Source organism: Typha angustifolia, chromosome 13 (genome assembly GCF_048772165.1).
Source record: "Typha angustifolia cultivar Huaian chromosome 13, ASM4877216v1, whole genome shotgun sequence".
Lineage (NCBI taxonomy): Eukaryota > Viridiplantae > Streptophyta > Magnoliopsida > Poales > Typhaceae > Typha > Typha angustifolia.
In genome coordinates, this window is record NC_133251.1 from 3,368,185 (window position 1) to 3,386,869 (window position 18,685).

General features: G+C 37.3%; 2 protein-coding genes across 2 annotated transcripts; both read left to right on the plus strand.

Annotated features, from left to right (window-relative positions):
- Positions 1–233: 233 nt before the first annotated feature.
- LOC140773037 (calcium-dependent protein kinase 27-like) lies at positions 234–4,258 on the plus strand. The gene is made up of 7 exons (XM_073115359.1): positions 234–1,471; positions 2,056–2,199; positions 2,319–2,471; positions 2,772–2,887; positions 3,184–3,351; positions 3,605–3,829; positions 3,929–4,258. The coding sequence occupies exons 1-7, from the start codon at positions 652–654 to the stop codon at positions 4,037–4,039; spliced, it is 1,737 nt and encodes a 578-aa protein (XP_072971460.1). The 5' UTR covers positions 234–651; the 3' UTR covers positions 4,040–4,258.
- Positions 4,259–4,560: 302 nt separating this feature from the next.
- On the plus strand, positions 4,561–18,679 carry LOC140773036 (replication factor C subunit 1). Its single transcript, XM_073115358.1, has 23 exons — positions 4,561–4,710; positions 4,808–4,916; positions 5,036–5,161; positions 5,656–6,141; positions 6,252–6,319; positions 6,434–6,509; positions 6,584–6,645; positions 6,726–6,877; positions 8,036–8,199; positions 8,271–8,459; positions 8,583–8,704; positions 8,783–8,990; positions 9,302–9,355; positions 9,723–9,892; positions 11,354–11,444; positions 12,430–12,611; positions 12,716–12,755; positions 14,521–14,645; positions 14,805–14,877; positions 16,039–16,131; positions 17,638–17,884; positions 18,142–18,204; positions 18,323–18,679. The coding sequence occupies exons 2-23, from the start codon at positions 4,914–4,916 to the stop codon at positions 18,454–18,456; spliced, it is 2,928 nt and encodes a 975-aa protein (XP_072971459.1). The 5' UTR covers positions 4,561–4,710; positions 4,808–4,913; the 3' UTR covers positions 18,457–18,679.
- The last annotated feature ends 6 nt before the right edge of the window (positions 18,680–18,685 follow it).

Below are 18,685 nucleotides of genomic sequence, written 5' to 3' on the forward strand. Positions count from 1 at the left end.
CGCCAAGCAACCACAGAAGTATTTTATTTATTTATTCTTTTTTCCTCCTAGGCTATTTGATAGAAGAATTGTGGACAATAATCTATCCCAAGGGTCAGTGACAGAGAATAATATGAGAAAAAAAAATAATTTAAAATGAATAAAACATCTCTTTTGCTTTTTAAAGATATCAACTTTATTTTTTATCCAAGTCCATCTGAAAATGTGATTTATTCGAGATAATTGTAATAGGATTAAAGGGGGATAAACACAGCCTTCGCATTCGGTTTCAACTTCCAACCTCCCGAATTTGGACTCGAACAGTTCCCGGCATCCGCTTCGAGGCCTCAACCGACCCTATTTCCCGCTCTGCCGAAATCAACGGTTTCTCTCTTCTCGTCTCCAACCTCCTCCTCCTCCGACCTATTCTCTCGATCGAGAAAGAAAGAAAAAAAAAAAATCGATTGAAGGAATTCCTCAAAGAACACAAGGCTCTAGTTTCGTGGATTAATTGTAATTAATATCCTCTTCTTGCCCGCTTTTATTCAAAAAAATTCTCTTTAACATCTTCCGGAAGGAAGCTTTTTGATCGTTTCCGCTAGATTTGTACATGAGCCAGCTTCGCGCCGATGTCGAAGAAGCATTGCGGGAAATCCCGGTAATCCCTATCAGATGGGCAATATATGTACCGGGCCAAGTCGCGCCTCCTCCAGGAAAGGATTCTTCCAGTCTATCTCTGACACCCTCCGACGAAGCTCCCCTTTGCCCGAACCCGAATCCGAATCCGCCGCCCCACCTCCAAATGCTGGATCCTCCCGCCGCAACCCTGAGCCGGCTCCCTTTCCTGTTGAGACCAAGCCTCCGGTGCCCGTCAAGATTGAAGAATTGGAAGAAACCAAACCATGTACCGAACAACCGGTGCCACCAAAGCCGCCAAACAAGCCGGCCCATATGAAGAAAATGCCGAGCGCCGGCCTTCAAGTGGACTCTGTTCTGCGGCGCGAAACGGAGAATCTAAAGGATATCTATATCTTGGGAAGGACGCTTGGGCAGGGCCAGTTCGGTACTACCTACCTTTGCGTGGACAAGGTGACCAGAAAGGAGTATGCTTGCAAGTCCATTGCAAAGAGGAAGCTACTCACAGATGAGGATGTCGAGGATGTGAGGAGAGAAATCCAAATAATGCATCATTTGTCCGGTCACCCGAATATTATCTCGATTAAAGGAGCTTATGAAGATGCTGTCGCCGTTCATGTCGTCATGGAACTGTGCACCGGTGGCGAGTTGTTCGATAGGATCACTCAGAGGGGACATTACACAGAAAGAAAGGCAGCAGACCTTGCTAGAGTTATTGTGAGTGTGGTCGAAGCTTGTCATTCTTTAGGAGTCATGCATCGAGATCTCAAGCCAGAGAATTTTCTGTTTGTCGACCAGATGGAAGAGGCCCCTCTTAAGACTATCGATTTTGGACTGTCAGTATTCTTCAGACCAGGTACTCTTTTGGTTTTATTTTTCTCAGTTTTGAGATAAATCCTTGAAATTTTTGTTGTAAATGCAGTTTGTCAATTCTTATTTCTTGGCGCACTCCTGCTTCTTCTTTCCAAGTAAACACAGACAAATGATTGGGAGTGATTCCTGGTTAGACATAATAATGGAATGCAATTCTGTCTAACAATGATCATATATTTCTCTAGAGAAGTTATGGTATTTGTATTACTCTTAATGAGTTATTTATACATAAAAATCTAGATAAAATGTGTGGAGAGGCGATAGACTTATTGCTATTGTGCTGATAGAAACTTGCATGAACTTTGTTAACCATAAACATTTTGCACTTTTGTCTTGCAAATCCTCTTAGGATCAACCAATGGAATTTGACATTTTTTTACATCGGTACCTATTCAGGCAAACAGACGAGAGGCTAATTTGTTTCAGTGCCTTTCAGTTCAGTGAAATTTAAAAAAAAAATCCTTAAATTCACTGCCACTGTGAAACTAGTTGACTACCGTCATTCTTCATTGATATGTGAGCACATGAACATATCTAATTCCTAAATGATTTGTGCTTCTATTTCAGGTGAAACATTCACTACTGTGGTTGGAAGCCCTTATTATGTTGCTCCAGAAGTTTTGCTAAAGCATTATGGACCAGAGTCGGATGTTTGGAGTGCTGGTGTAATTGTTTACATCTTACTTTGTGGAGTTCCTCCATTCTGGGCAGGTTTTCTGTTTCCTTGACTGTTTCTGACTTAGTAATGATAATCCCTTAGTGTTTATCTTGAATTTTATCTTATTCGTATAACTAACATCTACATTATCTAATTCTGCACAAAATCTCAGAAACCGAGCAAGGGATATTTCAGCAGGTCTTACATGGTACGCTAGATCTTGAAACGGATCCATGGCCTAGCATCTCAGAAAGTGCCAAAGATCTAGTCAGGGGAATGCTTGTTAGGGAACCCAGAAAGAGGTTGACTGCCCATGAAGTTCTATGTGAGTTCTCTATCTGAAATTTTCCTTTCACCAATCACATAATATTTTGTCAGTACCAATGTTGGATAATATGTTAAAATAGCGTGTACCATTATCCACTGATGGATAATGATTGTAGCTGAAAATGCATCAGTGATAAAAGTATATGAGGAAAATTACAAATTCCAAGAGTTTTAAATTGCTAATAGTTGTTGGCAAGTCACCTGCTAATGGGTGGTCTACTTAGCAAAAGTTTACATAACCTTATCGATTATGGTTTGATGTATGGCAAAATTTTATCACACTCGTACGTTCTTGCAGGCCATCCATGGCTTCAGAATGGGGGAATGGCTCCTGATAAGCCTCTTGATTCTGCTGTTTTGTCTCGTCTCAAACAATTCTCTGCAATGAATAAACTGAAAAAGATGGCACTAAGAGTAAGTTCTTGAAACTCGTATGCAAGTTTTGACATGAACCTTAATGAGAACTGATTTTTTACATATTTTTTTCTCGAGAAGCCACTAATGGATTAATATGTTTACTTGTTCTGGATAATTGCTTCATATAGAGCCATAGACCACTGATCTGACATTCTTTGCCTTCGTTCTTAAATAGAAAAGACCATATTTGTTGTTAAATTCCCCTCTGCGGTCCCCTTTCCCCGGTTTGATTTCTTACAGGTTGCTGAAAAATTGTTGCTCTCAAACTTAAACTGGACTTGTATGTTCTGTAGGTTATTGCTGAGAACCTTTCTGACGAAGAAATTGCTGGCCTCAAGGAGATGTTTAAGATGATAGACACAGACAATAGTGGCCAAATTACATTTGAAGAACTCAAGGCCGGTCTGGAAAGAGTGGGTGCTAGTCTCCAAGAGTCTGAAATATATGCATTGATGCAAGCAGTAAGTTTCCCATTTTGAGAAATAGAGTAAGATCCTCTATTTGTTTTAGCTAATTCATCTGCATTCATCGCCTTAAGGCTCTATAACACACCACAGAGCTTTGGTTTCAAGCTTCAAATAGTCCAACTAATGAATGTACAAAAAGGAATGGAGTAGTTTTAATATTTGAACCAATGTAAACTGTATGCCTGTTTACCTGTCTCGACATTTCATTATCTTATCTGTAACCATGCTCTTTTACTTGAAACGGCAGGCCGACATTGACAATAGTGGCACTATAGATTATGGAGAGTTTGTAGCTGCCACTTTGCATCTGAACAAGACAGAGAGAGAAGACCACATTGTTGCTGCATTCTCATACTTTGATAAAGATGGCAGTGGTTATATAACAGTGGATGAGCTTCAACAAGCCTGTGATGAGTTCGGTATAGAAGATATCCTACTCGAAGATATAATACGTGAAGTGGATCAGGATAATGTAAGAAGATATTTATATTCTAATTATTGAACACAGTCTGATAATAATTTTCAGAGGTCATAAGACCAATAATTCTTGTATTTTGTGAATTCTTTGTAGGACGGCCGCATAGACTACAATGAGTTTGTTGCAATGATGCAAAATAGTAATGCAGGTTTTGGTAAGAAAGGTCTGCAGAGCAGCTTCAACCTTGGTTTCAGGATGCTCTGAACCTTAATTGATCATATAGGAGTAAAGCTTTTCATTGTTTTCTTTTTTCTTGAGCAATGTATAGGTTTTGTATGAAGAGAAAGTAGTACAAATTGTAAAGATTTCTTTCTTCTTCTTCTTCTTCTTCTTCTTCTTCTTCTCACTTTTAGAAATTATAAGTCTGTTCAGTGCTTTCTTGTTGCATATGATCTGAAAGGCCTTCATTTTCCTTGTCTAGAGTTTAACATACAAGTACATGAATTTTTTTCATGAAGGTAAATTGTATGACTTGAAAAGTTACTATTCTTATGTTCTTCAAAATATTATATTTATCCTGAAAAATACCATATCTCTCTATAAATTACCAATATCTACCAATACTGTAGTTATAAAGATATTGAATATTATATATATATATATATATATAATGAAAAAATTCAAGTCCTTTTTTATCATTAATCATACCTGGGGTATTTTCTTAAATTAAAGGACAAATACAAGGTGCGAAATGGGAAACAACCATTAGGATTAATTGCTTAAATTAGAAGCGGGACGTGGCTGTTCAATCCCGAATCACGAGACGGTCCTCGAGATTCGCATCCGGCGGAAGGCGGAACAATCTTTTGCCAAGCCGTCTCCCGCTCCCCTCCCTCTCTCTCTCTCTCTTAGGGCGATTACTGAAATCTTCTTTGGTAAGCCTTCAAAAGTTTTGTGAGTTCTTGACGCTGCGCTCTCGATTCCCTCAAGAACCCAAGTTATATTTACTCTATAGTTTTTATTGTTTCCTAGTTCTTGGTTATATGAAAAAGGTGCGATCTTTCGGCTGGTCGGCTCTTTAAGACGAGCCTCCTTGAATCGTTCGTCCTACAGCTGCTGACGGGATAGCACCTCCGCAATGGTGAGTTAGGGCATTAGGTTTCTTTTCTCTTTTTAAGGTCTTTCTTTCTATTATCGACTAATTTTTTTTCCCCCATTTCTCTCGTGCTCTTCTTTCTCTCTTGGTGAATTTGGATCAAGTCGTCGGATATAAGGAGATGGTTTATGAAGCAACATGACAAAGGAAATGCGACTGTATCGAACCCTGCGAAGAAACCCGCTTTGGCGATCCCTGAGAAACCCTCTACCCCCGTGGCAGATAAGCCGGTAAATGCTGCTTTCTTGGTCCTCTTTTCCTCTTCAAGATTAATCTTTTACTGTGTATTAATGTCCGAAAATAAGCAAATTTCCTCGTGTTTGATGGAAACACGGGATTTGTTCTGTTGTGCATTTTCATGTGCAGTTGACCTAGTTTTGTTTTCTTTTGATAATTGAGATGGCAAACCATCTAAGGTTGGATCTTCAAGAAGTATACTTGCTCTTTTCAGTTTCAGAAAGACCAAATACTTGGTTTTCTCTCAATAAAACAACCATCTGTGGGATGTAACTTGTAGTTTGTGTGCATGTTGAATGAGTAGGAGATAAATTAGGTGATCCTATATGATGTCGGATGCATAGCTTGCCAAACTTAAAAGTTACATTATGGCAGCTTGCAATGCAATGTTTTTCTACTTGGAATCCAAGATAATTTTGACAAAAGATTATTTGTATCATCTTAATGCAAGAAATCATTCGGTCTTTCTTAATTTGGGAAATCCTAGGAGCTAGGAGGTCAAAATTCTTCAGGAAGAAGGAAAACAAGCAAATATTTTGCATCTTCTACTACAGTAGGACAAACATCCAAAGATGAAAAGGCGACTGCGAAAACCATTGCAAAAAGGAAAACCCAAAACAATAATGAGGAGTCTGAGGATGAGATTAAACCCTCACCAGCAAAGAAGCTTCATAAGAATGAAGATGATGACTTTGTGTCACCTTCTGAGAAGAAGAAGTCAGCTGAGTCTAAACCTACCAGGAAGTCAAAGGGTGCCTCAAGTGCACAAATCACTAAATTGGCTGCTGATATGGATGATGATGATGGAGACCAGCTTGATGATAAAAATGCTGTAACTCCCGCGAAAGGTGCTGGAAGGGGCAGAGGTGGAAGAGGATCAGGAGCAGCTGCTGGAGGAAGAGGGAGAGGGGCTGGGAGAGGTGGTTTCATGAACTTTGGTGAAAGGAAGGATCCACCGCACAAAGGGGAGAAGGTATTTATCCTACAGGCTGGCATATTTGATTTCATAAGACTTGTTGGTCTGATTTTTCTTTCTTTCTCCTTTTTTTTTTCCTTTTTCTTCTTTTTTGGTTATGTTCATAGGAAGTCCCGGAGGGTGCTCCTGAGTGTTTAGCTGGTCTGACATTTGTCATAAGTGGCACACTTGATAGGTACTAATTGAAGAGTTTATGGAGTGGCTATTTAGGTTGTGAAGCCACAGAATCTGGATTAGTCCTTTGAGATTACATGCTATTAAGTCATATTGACCTTCACCATGGTTTCAGCTTGGAACGGGAGGAGGCAGAGGATTTAATTAAACGTCATGGTGGTCGAGTTACTGGGTCTGTTAGCAAAAAGACGGTAATGTCTTGTTATTTTTGTTCACGTTCTACTGTTGAATATTCTTGGTTTTTACTGTGATTGTTGGCTTGCAGAGTTTTCTTTTAGTTGATGAAGATATTGGTGGTAGAAAATCTTCAAAAGCCAAAGAGCTGAGGTATCTCTTGTTAACAAATTAACAATTGAAATATGTCTCAGTTTTTTCTGGTACTTATTCCTTTTAGTTTATCATTGTAGTATCCCCTTTTTGACTGAGGATGGATTATTTGATATGATCCGGAAATCAAAGCCTGCAAAAGTACCAGCAGATGAAGATCATAAAAAGAATGACTCAGAAAAGTTAAAGAAGCCACAGATAAAGAGCAGTCCTAATAAAGTTGATAAGAGAGGTAAGCTGAAATTTTCTTGAAGTGTGAATTTTTTGCTTCCTCTACCTTTCTATCTTTAGGAGAAAAAAAATCACCGTCATTTATCTTTGTATCTAATCTTGAAGTGCTTAGCCTTTCTTGATTCTCATATTGCATCGATTCCTTGCATTTGTTTCCGCTGTTAACTAGAGGTGATCTTCGAGCGGGCTGAGCCAAGCTAAAATATGCCAGCCCATTAGCCTGTGAGATATCGAGCTTGGGTCGGGATGGGTATATCAAAATATTTTAGCAATATTACTAATGGGCCGAGCGGAAAGGGTCAAGCTTATCAAACATTTTAATATCTTTCATAGGGAAATACTTATATATTAGTTCTCAATATGCCAAATTTTTGATGTGGAACTAAATAATTATAGGAAGCGAACAGACATAACGGGTCGAGCTGTAGGCGGGTAGGAAAAGGCCTAACTCATCCAGCCCATTGCCATTCCGGCCTCGGGCCAGGTCGAGCTTAAATTGGGTTTAGGATGAGCTTAGCTCGGTTTAAGTCGGGTGGGTTCGGACTGAGCTTGGGTGGAACGGGTACCATCAACACACTTCTTTTGATTGTTCACTTGCTTCTCTTGATTTTAGTCAGGTTGTCTTTGTATAAGTTATACATTTTTTTCAAGTTATACACCCTGTTCCATTTACAGTAGAAATATCTTTCTTCTTGTTCACAGCATGCCAATAATTGCTGGTGTGTCAATAACTCAATATTTTATCCTTTTAGTCATTTCCAGATATAAAGGATATAATTTCCTTGGTCCCTAGTACCTGGTATTTCAGACTGCATTTTCTTTCCCAATTTTGCTAGTTAATTCAGTCAACCTGATCTTCTCCTTTATTTATTTTTAGGGGAACTTCTCTATTTAGGCACCTTGTTTCCATAGGGAGAGCTTTGATGTCACTCAATATGTTGCAGTAGGCTCTTGAAGAAAAAGGAAAGAAGGCAGAGTGCCCTTTTTTGAGTTGACTATACTTGTAGATGCTTCTAGAAATTTAACAATAGAAAGCCTGGAACGAAGTCCCCTATTAGGATTTTGCTGCTTTAGTACCACTGCGTGTATCTTGTTGTATTATCTGCTTAAGTTGTATATCACTCACAGCATGCCTTAATGCTATTTTGGTCTCCTTCAGATGATCAAATTAGTTCTGTTGGAAGAAAAGATGCTGAAAGAAGTGCTAAAGCAAGCATCTCTCCTGATAAGCGGAAAGCGCAAGCTGACAAACACAGTTCACTGACATGGACGGAGAAATACCGTCCAAAGGTTCCAAATGACATAATTGGCAACCAGTCACTTGTATGTAATTATGCTTTAGCTGTAATTGCTTTGGAAGATTAATTTTAATTTCAGTTAGCTGTCACTCATAGGTTAAGCAGCTCCATGATTGGTTAACAAACTGGAACGAACAATTTCTTCATGCTGGCCAAAAAGGGAAGGGGAAAAAGCTAGCTGACAGTGGATCTAAGAAAGCTCTACTTATAAGTGGCTCACCTGGGATTGGTAAAAGCACTGCAGCAAAGTTGGTCTCTCAGATGCTTGGATTCCAAGCTATTGAGGTGCTTTCAACTCATTTATAAGACTGTCCTGGCAATTAGAAGATCTGTAGGCAACTTTACTAAATGTCGGTTCTTTATGATATGTTACTCTCATTTATTTGGATTCCTAATCACTATGTAAAGGTTAATGCAAGCGATAGCCGTGGAAAGGCAGATGCCAAAATTGGTAAAGGGATTGGTGGAAGCATGTCAAATTCTATCAAAGAACTTGTCAGCAATGAGTCCCTGAGTTATGGCAATGATCGGTTGGTTTTACATGATATTGCCTAATTATCTAGTAAAACAGAATACTGTTTCTTGTTTTGATACCATTAATACTTTAGGTCGAAGCATGCAAAATCTGTATTAATCATGGATGAGGTTGATGGAATGTCAGCTGGAGATAGAGGTGGAGTGGCTGATCTTATTGCCAGCATAAAAATATCCAAGATTCCTATTATTTGTATTTGTAATGATCGGTACAGTCAGAAGCTCAAGAGTCTTATTAACTACTGCACGCTGCTCAACTTTAGGAAGCCTACTAAGCAACAGGTTGCCTTCTTTCTTACAATGATCTCTTTATGATTCTACCTTTATGTAATGGACCGTCTGCTATTTTATTGCATTATTTTATCTGTTCTTATGACAAACATTTTGAACGTAACTTGATATGCTTTACGCTTTTGATATCTCCAATATTAGAGCTAGAAGGAATTCCTTGGTGTTAGCAGTTTGTATCTTAATTCTTGATCTCATCTGATAGACTTTGTTGGATAATGGAAGTACCAGTACTAGTCCATTTTTTATGAACTTCCGTGTCAACTGCTGCAACCTGAGCTGATCTCTTCTTTCTATGATGATAGATGGCAAAAAGGTTGATGCAAATTGCAACTGCTGAAGGTCTTCAAGTTAATGAGGTACTTTGTGTAGTCAACTAATTATTTATTTTGTTATTAGTTATTTAAAAGATTAAATCATGTGGTATGTAGATAAGCTTTTAATCTGAGGTTGTTTAAGTGCTGTTCTTAGTGTATCACTTGGTATGTCAGTAAGGCTTGCCCCTTGCATTGAAGAGGTTATAGTCCTCTCTTTAATGTGGTGCGCATGTTTGCTTGGCATCACCATTACATACTAAAAAGAGGGGGAAAAGCCTTTATACCGGTTGGATGATAGTGAAAGAAAAGAGCTAATTGAACTAAATCTACAAATTTGTTTTGGTCATATATTTTTCAATTTTTTTTGGTTTAAGAGAGTGATTGATGCTGCCTCTTCTCTTCCCTGCAGATCGCACTCGAAGAACTTGCAAATAGAGTAAATGGGGATATGCGGATGGCACTAAATCAGTTGCAGTATATGAGCCTCTCACATTCAGTAATCAAATATGACGATATAAGAGAGCGTCTTCTTAGTAGCGCAAAAGATGAAGATATTTCACCCTTTACAGCTGTTGACAAGTATTTTCTATTTCTTTCATTCTTTTGCATATTATATAGCCAAACTAGATACTTGGATGAACTTATTATAGATGTTGCTTTCTTGATAATTTTCTGTCTTCTTGATTATAATTCAAGGTTTTTTCAAGTCACATGGTCCCAATGATTGAAATGTAACAAGCAAGAACAACTAGTCTATTTTATATTGAGAGATCTATTTCATGAAAGCTTATTATACACTCACTAGCTGTTTTTCTCCTATTTGGTTGTTTTCTTAGAATCAGTTGTATCTGCTAATCTCTTACTTTGTAGAACTTCAAGTATGCTAGTATAAATTATTTTTAGCAGTGTTAATTATATCACTTTATATGCAGCAAATTGCTTCACATATAACTTATTTTTAGCAGTGTTAATTATAGCATTTTATATGCAGCAAATTGCTTCACATGAAGCTAGCCATTCTCAAAATGGTTAGACAATGGTACTAAACAATTGGTAGGATTTGCTTTATGGATTTCTTGTGTTACCTTTTCGTGGGACCACCGGATTGTAACTTGGTATTACTTTGTCAGAATGGTTTACTTTTTGCCAACTCTGGAATCAATCATCAAAATAGTTCTATAATTCAAAGTTGCTCAGAATGCAAGAAAATTAAAAAGCAATAACTGGAAGAAGTGTCCTTTTACCATTAATTAGGAGAGGAGCATATAATGGACTATAAATAGTTTAGCATCCAATCTTGTTTATTTTGATTGAATCACGGGATTTCAAAGGAAGAAAGGCATCCAATCTTGTTTTATGGTCCTTATCTTTAAAAGGAAATAAAATGAACTCGTATTGGTTGAGTTAGTTTTGACAAGTTTCATGAGCTGCATGGTGACCTTTTAATCAGTTTGACAAATGATTTTGGGAATGTGGGAAGGATGTTTGCACAGGCAGCTGGTTCTTCAGTTATGAATATTTTGAGACATCTGATTCTGAGTGAATGATGACGCAGGAAGTTTGTCCAACTCTACAATCAAATTGATGAGCCAATGGTGTGCTAATATTTGTTGACTAGTTTTTCACTTCTGATTTTCTCCTACACATAGTTATAATAGCATGTTATTGTTTTCATGTTTATGTAGTTGTTTATTAAAAGAAGCAAGTAAAATGTACCTGAGAGAATATAAAACCTAATATTTGAGTATGTTAATTCTTCTACAACTGTAAAGACTTTCTTAAAGAAAGTAGGAAATGTGAACATTCCATTATCTTCCTTGCTCTAAACTTGCTGTCTTTCTGATTGAAGATGGTTCTTAATATTACTCTATTGTTCTGGTTTGACTCCCTATGATACTTATTTTACCTGCCATTTAAGCTAGCTGTTTGAGAAAAGCATATACAGATTCAGCAGTTGTTTGTCATTATAACATATCGATATATCAATCATATCAAGAATTTAACTTCCTTCAATTTACAGATTATTTAATTTCATTGCAGGCTTTTCGGTTTCGATGGTGGGAGGTTGCGAATGGATGAGAGGATTGATTTGAGCATGAGTGATCCTGATTTAGTCCCTCTTATCATTCAGGTTAGCATTCTATATGATAATCTTTTAGTCGATAATTCAATAATATCTCATTCGTATAAGGCATCAGATTCACATGCTATCCTCCTAACATGTGTACTCTTGTAATTCTCTTTTTTTATTCCTTGACAAAGGACAGTAGGACACATTAGTTTATGGTTTCTCTTACTTGATGTGCATCACAAGATGCCACCTTTTTCTTTTTATGCGTCATGTTGGACCATATGGCTGTATGTTACTTAAGGCCCTATTTGGATTGCCTGCAGTGTTGATTCCTTTATGAGACCATAAGATAGGTGACGGTTGTACTTAAATCAGCATTCACACCTGATCATGAACCTCTTGTGGTGCAATTTGTTGAAGGATACTTCATGCTGCTCCGCACCGGCACCCACTGTGGTGGTGAGATAAGCAGGCTAAGTCCATCTTGAATTATCTACATCAGGCCTTACTCAAAATGTTCTCCGATCAGATTTTGTCCAACTGTGGAAGAGAACAGAGAGGAAAGATTACACAATTAGGATTAGAATTTTACTTACTGTCTTAAAAAATGTGATACGACAGTTATAATTTTACAAAGGAACTACTTTTGGATTCCATCTCTACTCTGGCACCACCATCTATATTGAGACTTACTCTTTGCTGGTTAAGGAATACAATCACAGTTGTGATAACTATTTTACCTTTTCAACCCTAGACAATTGAAGTTCTCTTCTTTCAGAATAAACTCAAGGTGGATTAAGGTTCAGTGATAGAACAGTAATGTACAGGGAATTACTGGCATTTTGCTGCTACCTATATCTACACTCTACAGGTTGAGATTAAATGGCAATTGAATCTTTGGCATATTCATTCAAACGAGCACTGCAGTTGCCTTTAGGACCCTCTGAATGAATAGTTATTTGCAGCGAGGGAAAACCATAACAATGGCACTTTATTCAGAAAATAATGTTTTACTTTTCTAACGTTGACCTCTGATATGTTCCAGGAAAATTATATTAATTATCGACCGAGTGCTATTGGGAAGGATGATAATGGAATCAAAAGAATGAATTTTCTTGCCCAGACAGCTGAGAGTATAGCAAATGGGGATATTGTTAATGTACAAATCAGACGATATCGACAGTGGCAACTATCTCAAGCTTCATCATTTGCATCATCTATAATACCGTATGTGAATCCACTAACATAAGCAGTGCTTTCTTTTATCATCTTATTGAGGTATAATCTCATGTTTTTTTTACAATCTCAATTATATATTCGTCTTTTACCAGGGCTGCTTTGATGCATGGGCACAGGGAGACTCTTGAGCCGGTATTTCTCTAGTTTCAGATTCATTCCATACATCTTTTTGGCTGCCAAAAACTGTTGATACCCTTTAATTTAGCAAGGGTTCTCCTGTGATTTTTGTCGTTATCGTTTCGTCCTTTTGAATTAGAATCACCTTGTTACTTTTCCAATATTGCGTTCAAATTCTAGTCATATGCTAGCATGATGTAGCCCATGTACACTTCTTCCCTTGTTTCCTAGTCATTATACTGTATTTTAATGTCGGCATGATTATGCCTAACATATGATCTAGTGGTGTTGATCAAAATCTTTAGCATCCCATAATTGTTGAATGGAGACATGATCACAACTGTTTATTGCATGTAAATCTTACATTATATGCAATTAACAGAATTTTAACAATCTATTTGAAGCACCGGATAAAACTAGGCATGTTTATATGATGTGGTATGTTACTCTTACAGCTCACAAACAGAAGAATTTCTATGTATATGTAATATATATGATCATTTGCATACTAATTTTAGTTGTGCTCTCCTAGTTGCATTTTTATGAGTTTATCAGATGGTTTACTTCTGAAGCGCTGATGTTGTCTACGATGATAAGGTACAGACTGCAGACTGTTGCCTCAACTCTTGAGTTGAAAAAATTAGTCTGCCAACCTGGCACACCATTACATCAGCTAGTTGTCAGTTTATCATATGATTTTTCTTTCATTTATTATAAGTTTCAATAGCTAGCCTTGTTTTGTCTGATTGGTTGGGCTGGGGACCAATTTTAGAGATTGGCAACTAGAATAGTATGTCCGTTTTGTACCGATGGTCTTCTGAACTAATAGTTGCAACTAGGGGAGAAAACGGGTTGGGTTAACTCCAACCCACCAGATATTTGAACTGAATTAGGGAAAAAAATTCTTACTCGACCTGGATATGTATTCGGATATGGGTAAACTTTTTAAAGGAACCCAAATTTAGATCCAGATACAAGTAGTTTTTTTTTTTAAAAAAATTTGGATACGGATATGGGTCGGTATAATTTTCTAGATACATATGGGGATATCGTGTATTTGATTACCCGCAAATATTTTAAATAATTTCCAGCTTTAGTTTGCTTATTTAAATAGTGAATATTTATATATTTATTAATGTTGTGTTCTATATTGTTTGTAGAGATTGATTTTGCTAATTTTGTATGTATTTAACATGCAAGAAATTAGTTTTTCTGAACTCTTAGTATTTTGTATTAATTATGTCTAAAAGAAAGGTTATAATTCGTTTAAAATTCGATCCATTTCAGTTTAAGATTCGATCCATATCAATTTATTATCTATATTTGTTTAATTGCGATATAGTTTTAAATTTTGCTATCCGAAAATTGTCCATACCTGTTTTCTTAGGATATAGTTTTAAATTTTGGTATTCGTCCAAAATCTTGATTCGAATCTATATTTGGATGTGAGTTGAGAGTCCAATACATACGGATCCGTTTTCATCCACAGTTGGAACCTGTAGCCGACTCCGTTTTGGTTTGTGAGGCCTAAAAGGAGCTTCACATTATAGATTGTTGAAAGTCCAAGAATTATGTCTTTGACCGCGTACTGAAACATAGAGGCTATATGCAAGTTCTATTTACCCAAAAATGTTCCTGGACATTTTTTTCATTTTTCTTATGTTTATGCATTTTTTTAAAATGATAGTCATATCAATTCGTCTGAGCTCACAATTCTTGCATAATATATTTAACAAGTTGGCATGTATCTGTTAGAACTCAAAGACTCTTGATTGTGCAGGGAGAGCGTAACTTCAATAGATTTGGTGGATGGTTGGGAAAGAACTCAACGGCAGGAAAAAATTTGAGGCTTTTGGAGGATGTCCATGCCCGTATTCTTGCTTCCTCCGAAGCTAAAATGGACAGGTGGAACTTTTAGATTTTCTCACTAGGCCTTATATTAAGGAAAAAAATTTCTTGCTATTTTATTTGGGACTTACTTGTAGATCAGACCCAGATGTTTTTTCTTTTGCATCATCGTAACTATGTATGTGGTTCCTAGCCTTATTAAAGTTGATTATGTAGGGAGATGTTGCGGGTGGATTACTTCACTCTTCTATTGAGACAATTGACTGACCCTCTGCGGAGTATGTCTAAGGTATTGCTACTACTCAAAACTTAGCAAGGATAATTGCTTCTGTTGTGTGGTATATCATTGGCATGGCATAATGGTGCAGCCAAGGTATTGAAAAGCGGAATAGGTGGTCACCATGGCAGGGCGGCGCACTAGCCACCCCACCAATTTGCCTGGCGCTCGCGCAAGGCGGTCTACCGCCTTGGCGGGCCGCTACAGCACCAATAGTGCTAGGCGGCCCACGCAGCCCAATAAGGCGGGCTAGCGGTTTGGCCCGCCTTATCGGCTTATTCGTTAGGATGATAGAAACGGGTTAGATTATCCACTTAAAACAACTAACCCATTATATATAAAAACTCTCCTCTCTCTCGCTGCTCTCCTCTCTCGCTAATAGTAAAGCCTAAATCTCTAACCCCTTTTCGATCGTGCTCTTCGGATCTCCGTTCCACGGTCGGCAGCAGTGAGCAACGAGGCAGCTTGCGGCGACAGCGACGAAATGGACGGTGATCTGTGGCAGAGATATGGTCACTGTCCTCTTTTCCTCTTTCTCTTTCACAATCTCACACTCTCACTCTCGCTGTCACTCCCTCTCTCACAGTCTCTCTCTCAATCTCTCACACAATCCAAAGGGTTTTTTATTTTCAAATTTTAGTTCTGTCTTAAACTCTTAATCAGTTAATCTATTGACTTTTAGTTCTTAATTGAAGTAAATCAGTAATTATTTGTTAATCTGTTAATCACTTAGCCTGTTAATTTGTTAATTAGTAATCACTTAGTATGTTGAATGTTGATTAATGATTGCTAATCTATTATTCTTCTGATTGTTAATTATTTTACTTAGTTTTCTGTATATTCTGTATTATATAAGTTTTTTTTAATATTAAAAATGTTAGACTGCCTTGTCGCTCGCCTTTCGCCTAGGCGCTAGGCGATGGGGTGATCACTTGCCACTCACGACCGCCTTTCAAAACATTGGACGCAACATTATATCCCATGGTCTGAACCCACCATCTGCGATCTGAGGTTGCATCACATGCCACTGCATACCATCTCATACAAACATAGGCTGAATAAAAAACAAGTCTGCATGTGTCATTGTTGGATCAAACTGATAAGATGTTTAATGTCATAAATGAGTATTCATTAAGTTTCCTTTCCCATGTTTAAAAAAAATTAAAAAAACAGGATGCTGCTGTGGCGAAAGTTGTGGAGTTTATGGATGCTTATTCTTTAAGTCAAGAGGACTTTGATACAATTGTTGAGCTATCTAAGTTCCAGGTTTGACCATCTCTTTTGGAGTATACTCTTTCCTTATGCTGACTTTAACATTCACATGTATGCATAAAAGTATGTAAGATGAGTCTGTTGTGGTCTGAAATCCTAATGTGGGCCTCCTAGCTTAAAATTTTTAGAGTTAATATTTATTACAAGTAGAACCTTCCTGACCATGGGAAATTATTTAGTTGTCTTTGGACTCATGATATTATTCAAGAAATATCCTAGAAGTACTTGAATAATTGATTAATTTCCATGCCTTTTAATTGTATTTTTAAAATAGAATATGTACACGAATTATCAGATTTGTATCCATGAAGTATTCAGTGTAAATCCACTGTAGATACACCTAGAGGATCGAAGTATCAGTCCTTTTCTTCATGTCAACAATTCTTCCTGATAATCAGAAGATTCTCTGATCTGCTTCATTGGATTAAGGCCTTCTCCTAAGTAGTAAAAGGCTGAGCTGGGACAGAATGAGCAAAACAGGTTATGTTGATTTGGATTTACAAATGCATGTAGAAACCATTAACAGAATCCACCAAAGAAGGAATTACAACTAGTAAAGGAATAACACACACCAACTATCTACTCTTTACACCCTGATTGGAATTCCCAAATTGGTGGATTTCAATTGATTTGGAATTACAGTTTTTCAAATTAGTTGTTTGGAACCATTAAATAATGATATTTCAATTGATTTCAGTGGATTTGGATGGATTTAGTATATTTGTAGTGAAATCCGATGATCTGAGGTCACATTTGGATGGAATTCATTTGCCCTTTAAGTTTTCCAAATCTCAAGACAACCCTTATTTGATTACATTCTTATTGAAAACCATGGGTTAAATAGGAAAGAAGAATATAATGAAATAGATTCGTACCTCGTTCCAAACAACATGGGTAGACAGATTTCATTTCAATTCCATTATTTTCCGAACAGAAGAATTATTTCAAAATGAAAGCAATTGAATTCCATCTAGGGTGATGCTATTGCAATATGGGACTGTTGCAACTTAGGATTATTCTTTTTTCCCTTGAACTGACTTCAGGTACAAAATAAAGATCTTTTACTTACTGATTGACTATGAATTTGATAAGGTTTAATTGATTTCTTTTTGGACTGTTCATCAAAGGCTCTGACTTAAGGATAAGAGATTCTATTGAGATATGGTGAAAAATTCTAAACCTGATGTTAGATTCTATATATTCCTTGAGGTTCTACCAGGGTCTCAATTTCTACAGAATGGCACTGCATATGTGTTTGCTGTTTTGTGCCGCCACATATGCTTAACCTGAATAAGAACCACATAGTGACTTATTGGAACCTAAGCGTATTATCATTCTAAGAATAACTATTACTAGACATATCTATCTTCCATATTTCTCTTTGGTCTTCTATTTATTTTGATACACTAGGTCATCCTGTGGAATGGATATATGCACCCTTTCTTTTCATATTTCTTTTGTGACTTTTGTTTCTTGGAATAAAGTAATGCTATTTTTTAGGGGCACCCAAATCCACTGGATGGTATCCAACCTGCTGTTAAAGCTGCATTGACCAAGGCTTATAAGCAAGGCAGTAGCTCTCGTGTTATCCGAGCGGCAGACTTGATCACTCTTCCGGGCATTAAGAAGGCTCCAAAAAAACGGATAGCAGCAATATTAGAGCCAGTGGAGAATGATTTACCAAGGGAAAATGGAGAGACATTGGTGGAAAGTGAAGAAGAAAATTTGTCTGATGCTGAAGATAATGGTAATTCCTTTTCTTTTGCTGCCCATCTATTACTAGACCTTATGAGACTCTTAGATGGTGAAAAAGAATAAGTCATTACGAGTCCCTTATAGTTCTTTTTCCTGCATTTCACAAAATTCTTGTGATTTAAATCAGCTATTGATGTTCTTACACCTGAACATTGTTTACATAGGCATATATTCTGCCATCCTGGCAGTGTGCATGGTATGTGTTTATAAGCTACAAGCCAGATCTCATCTTTGTTTGACTATTTTCAGATGGAACCGTAACTGCTGGGGAATCAATGCCACAGCTCGATCTTCAAAGTGATAAATCCAAAGGTTGAGTTTTACATACTCTTATTTTCTTTAGTTCTTCCTGGAAATTTTAAAAATTCAAAGTTTACATATCATTTGTTTGGCCTACTCCATATAGTTGATAAGCATTCATCTGCACCAGGAATTCAAGTGCAGCTTGATTTAAAAAGCAACGGGAGCTCGAAAGCGAAGAAGACCCCCGCAAGCAAATCGAGAGGCTCTGAATCTGCTGAGAAGGTGGGTCGAAGTTCAGGAGGTGGAAAGAGAAAAAGGTAACTGCAGAGATGAAACATAATAGACATATCTTATGTATCAGCAGCCAAACTCACAGGTTTTTTGTGTATAGTTCTTGTGAGAATCATTTGGCTGACAATTTGTCTAGTTTTTTTTCCCTTGTTATGCTTGCATTGTTTTATGTAAAACGGCTCAACCCTGACCAGTGAAAGATTTTTTTCATCCATAAATTTGTCATGTGGTTATGCATCCCGCATTTTCTATATACAGA

Bases quoted from the DNA above. Each gene is read 5' to 3' on its own strand.
- LOC140773037 (XM_073115359.1), top strand. From the start codon at position 652: ATGGGCAATATATGTACCGGGCCAAGTCGCGCCTCCTCCAGGAAAGGA. The intron at 2,888-3,183 runs GTAAGTTCTTGA...TATGTTCTGTAG, and splicing joins TGAAAAAGATGGCACTAAGA to GTTATTGCTGAGAACCTTTC. The intron at 3,830-3,928 runs GTAAGAAGATAT...AATTCTTTGTAG, and splicing joins GTGAAGTGGATCAGGATAAT to GACGGCCGCATAGACTACAA.
- LOC140773036 (XM_073115358.1), top strand. The intron at 14,878-16,038 runs GTATTGCTACTA...TTAAAAAAACAG, and splicing joins CTCTGCGGAGTATGTCTAAG to GATGCTGCTGTGGCGAAAGT. The intron at 18,205-18,322 runs GTTGAGTTTTAC...CATCTGCACCAG, and splicing joins TCAAAGTGATAAATCCAAAG to GAATTCAAGTGCAGCTTGAT.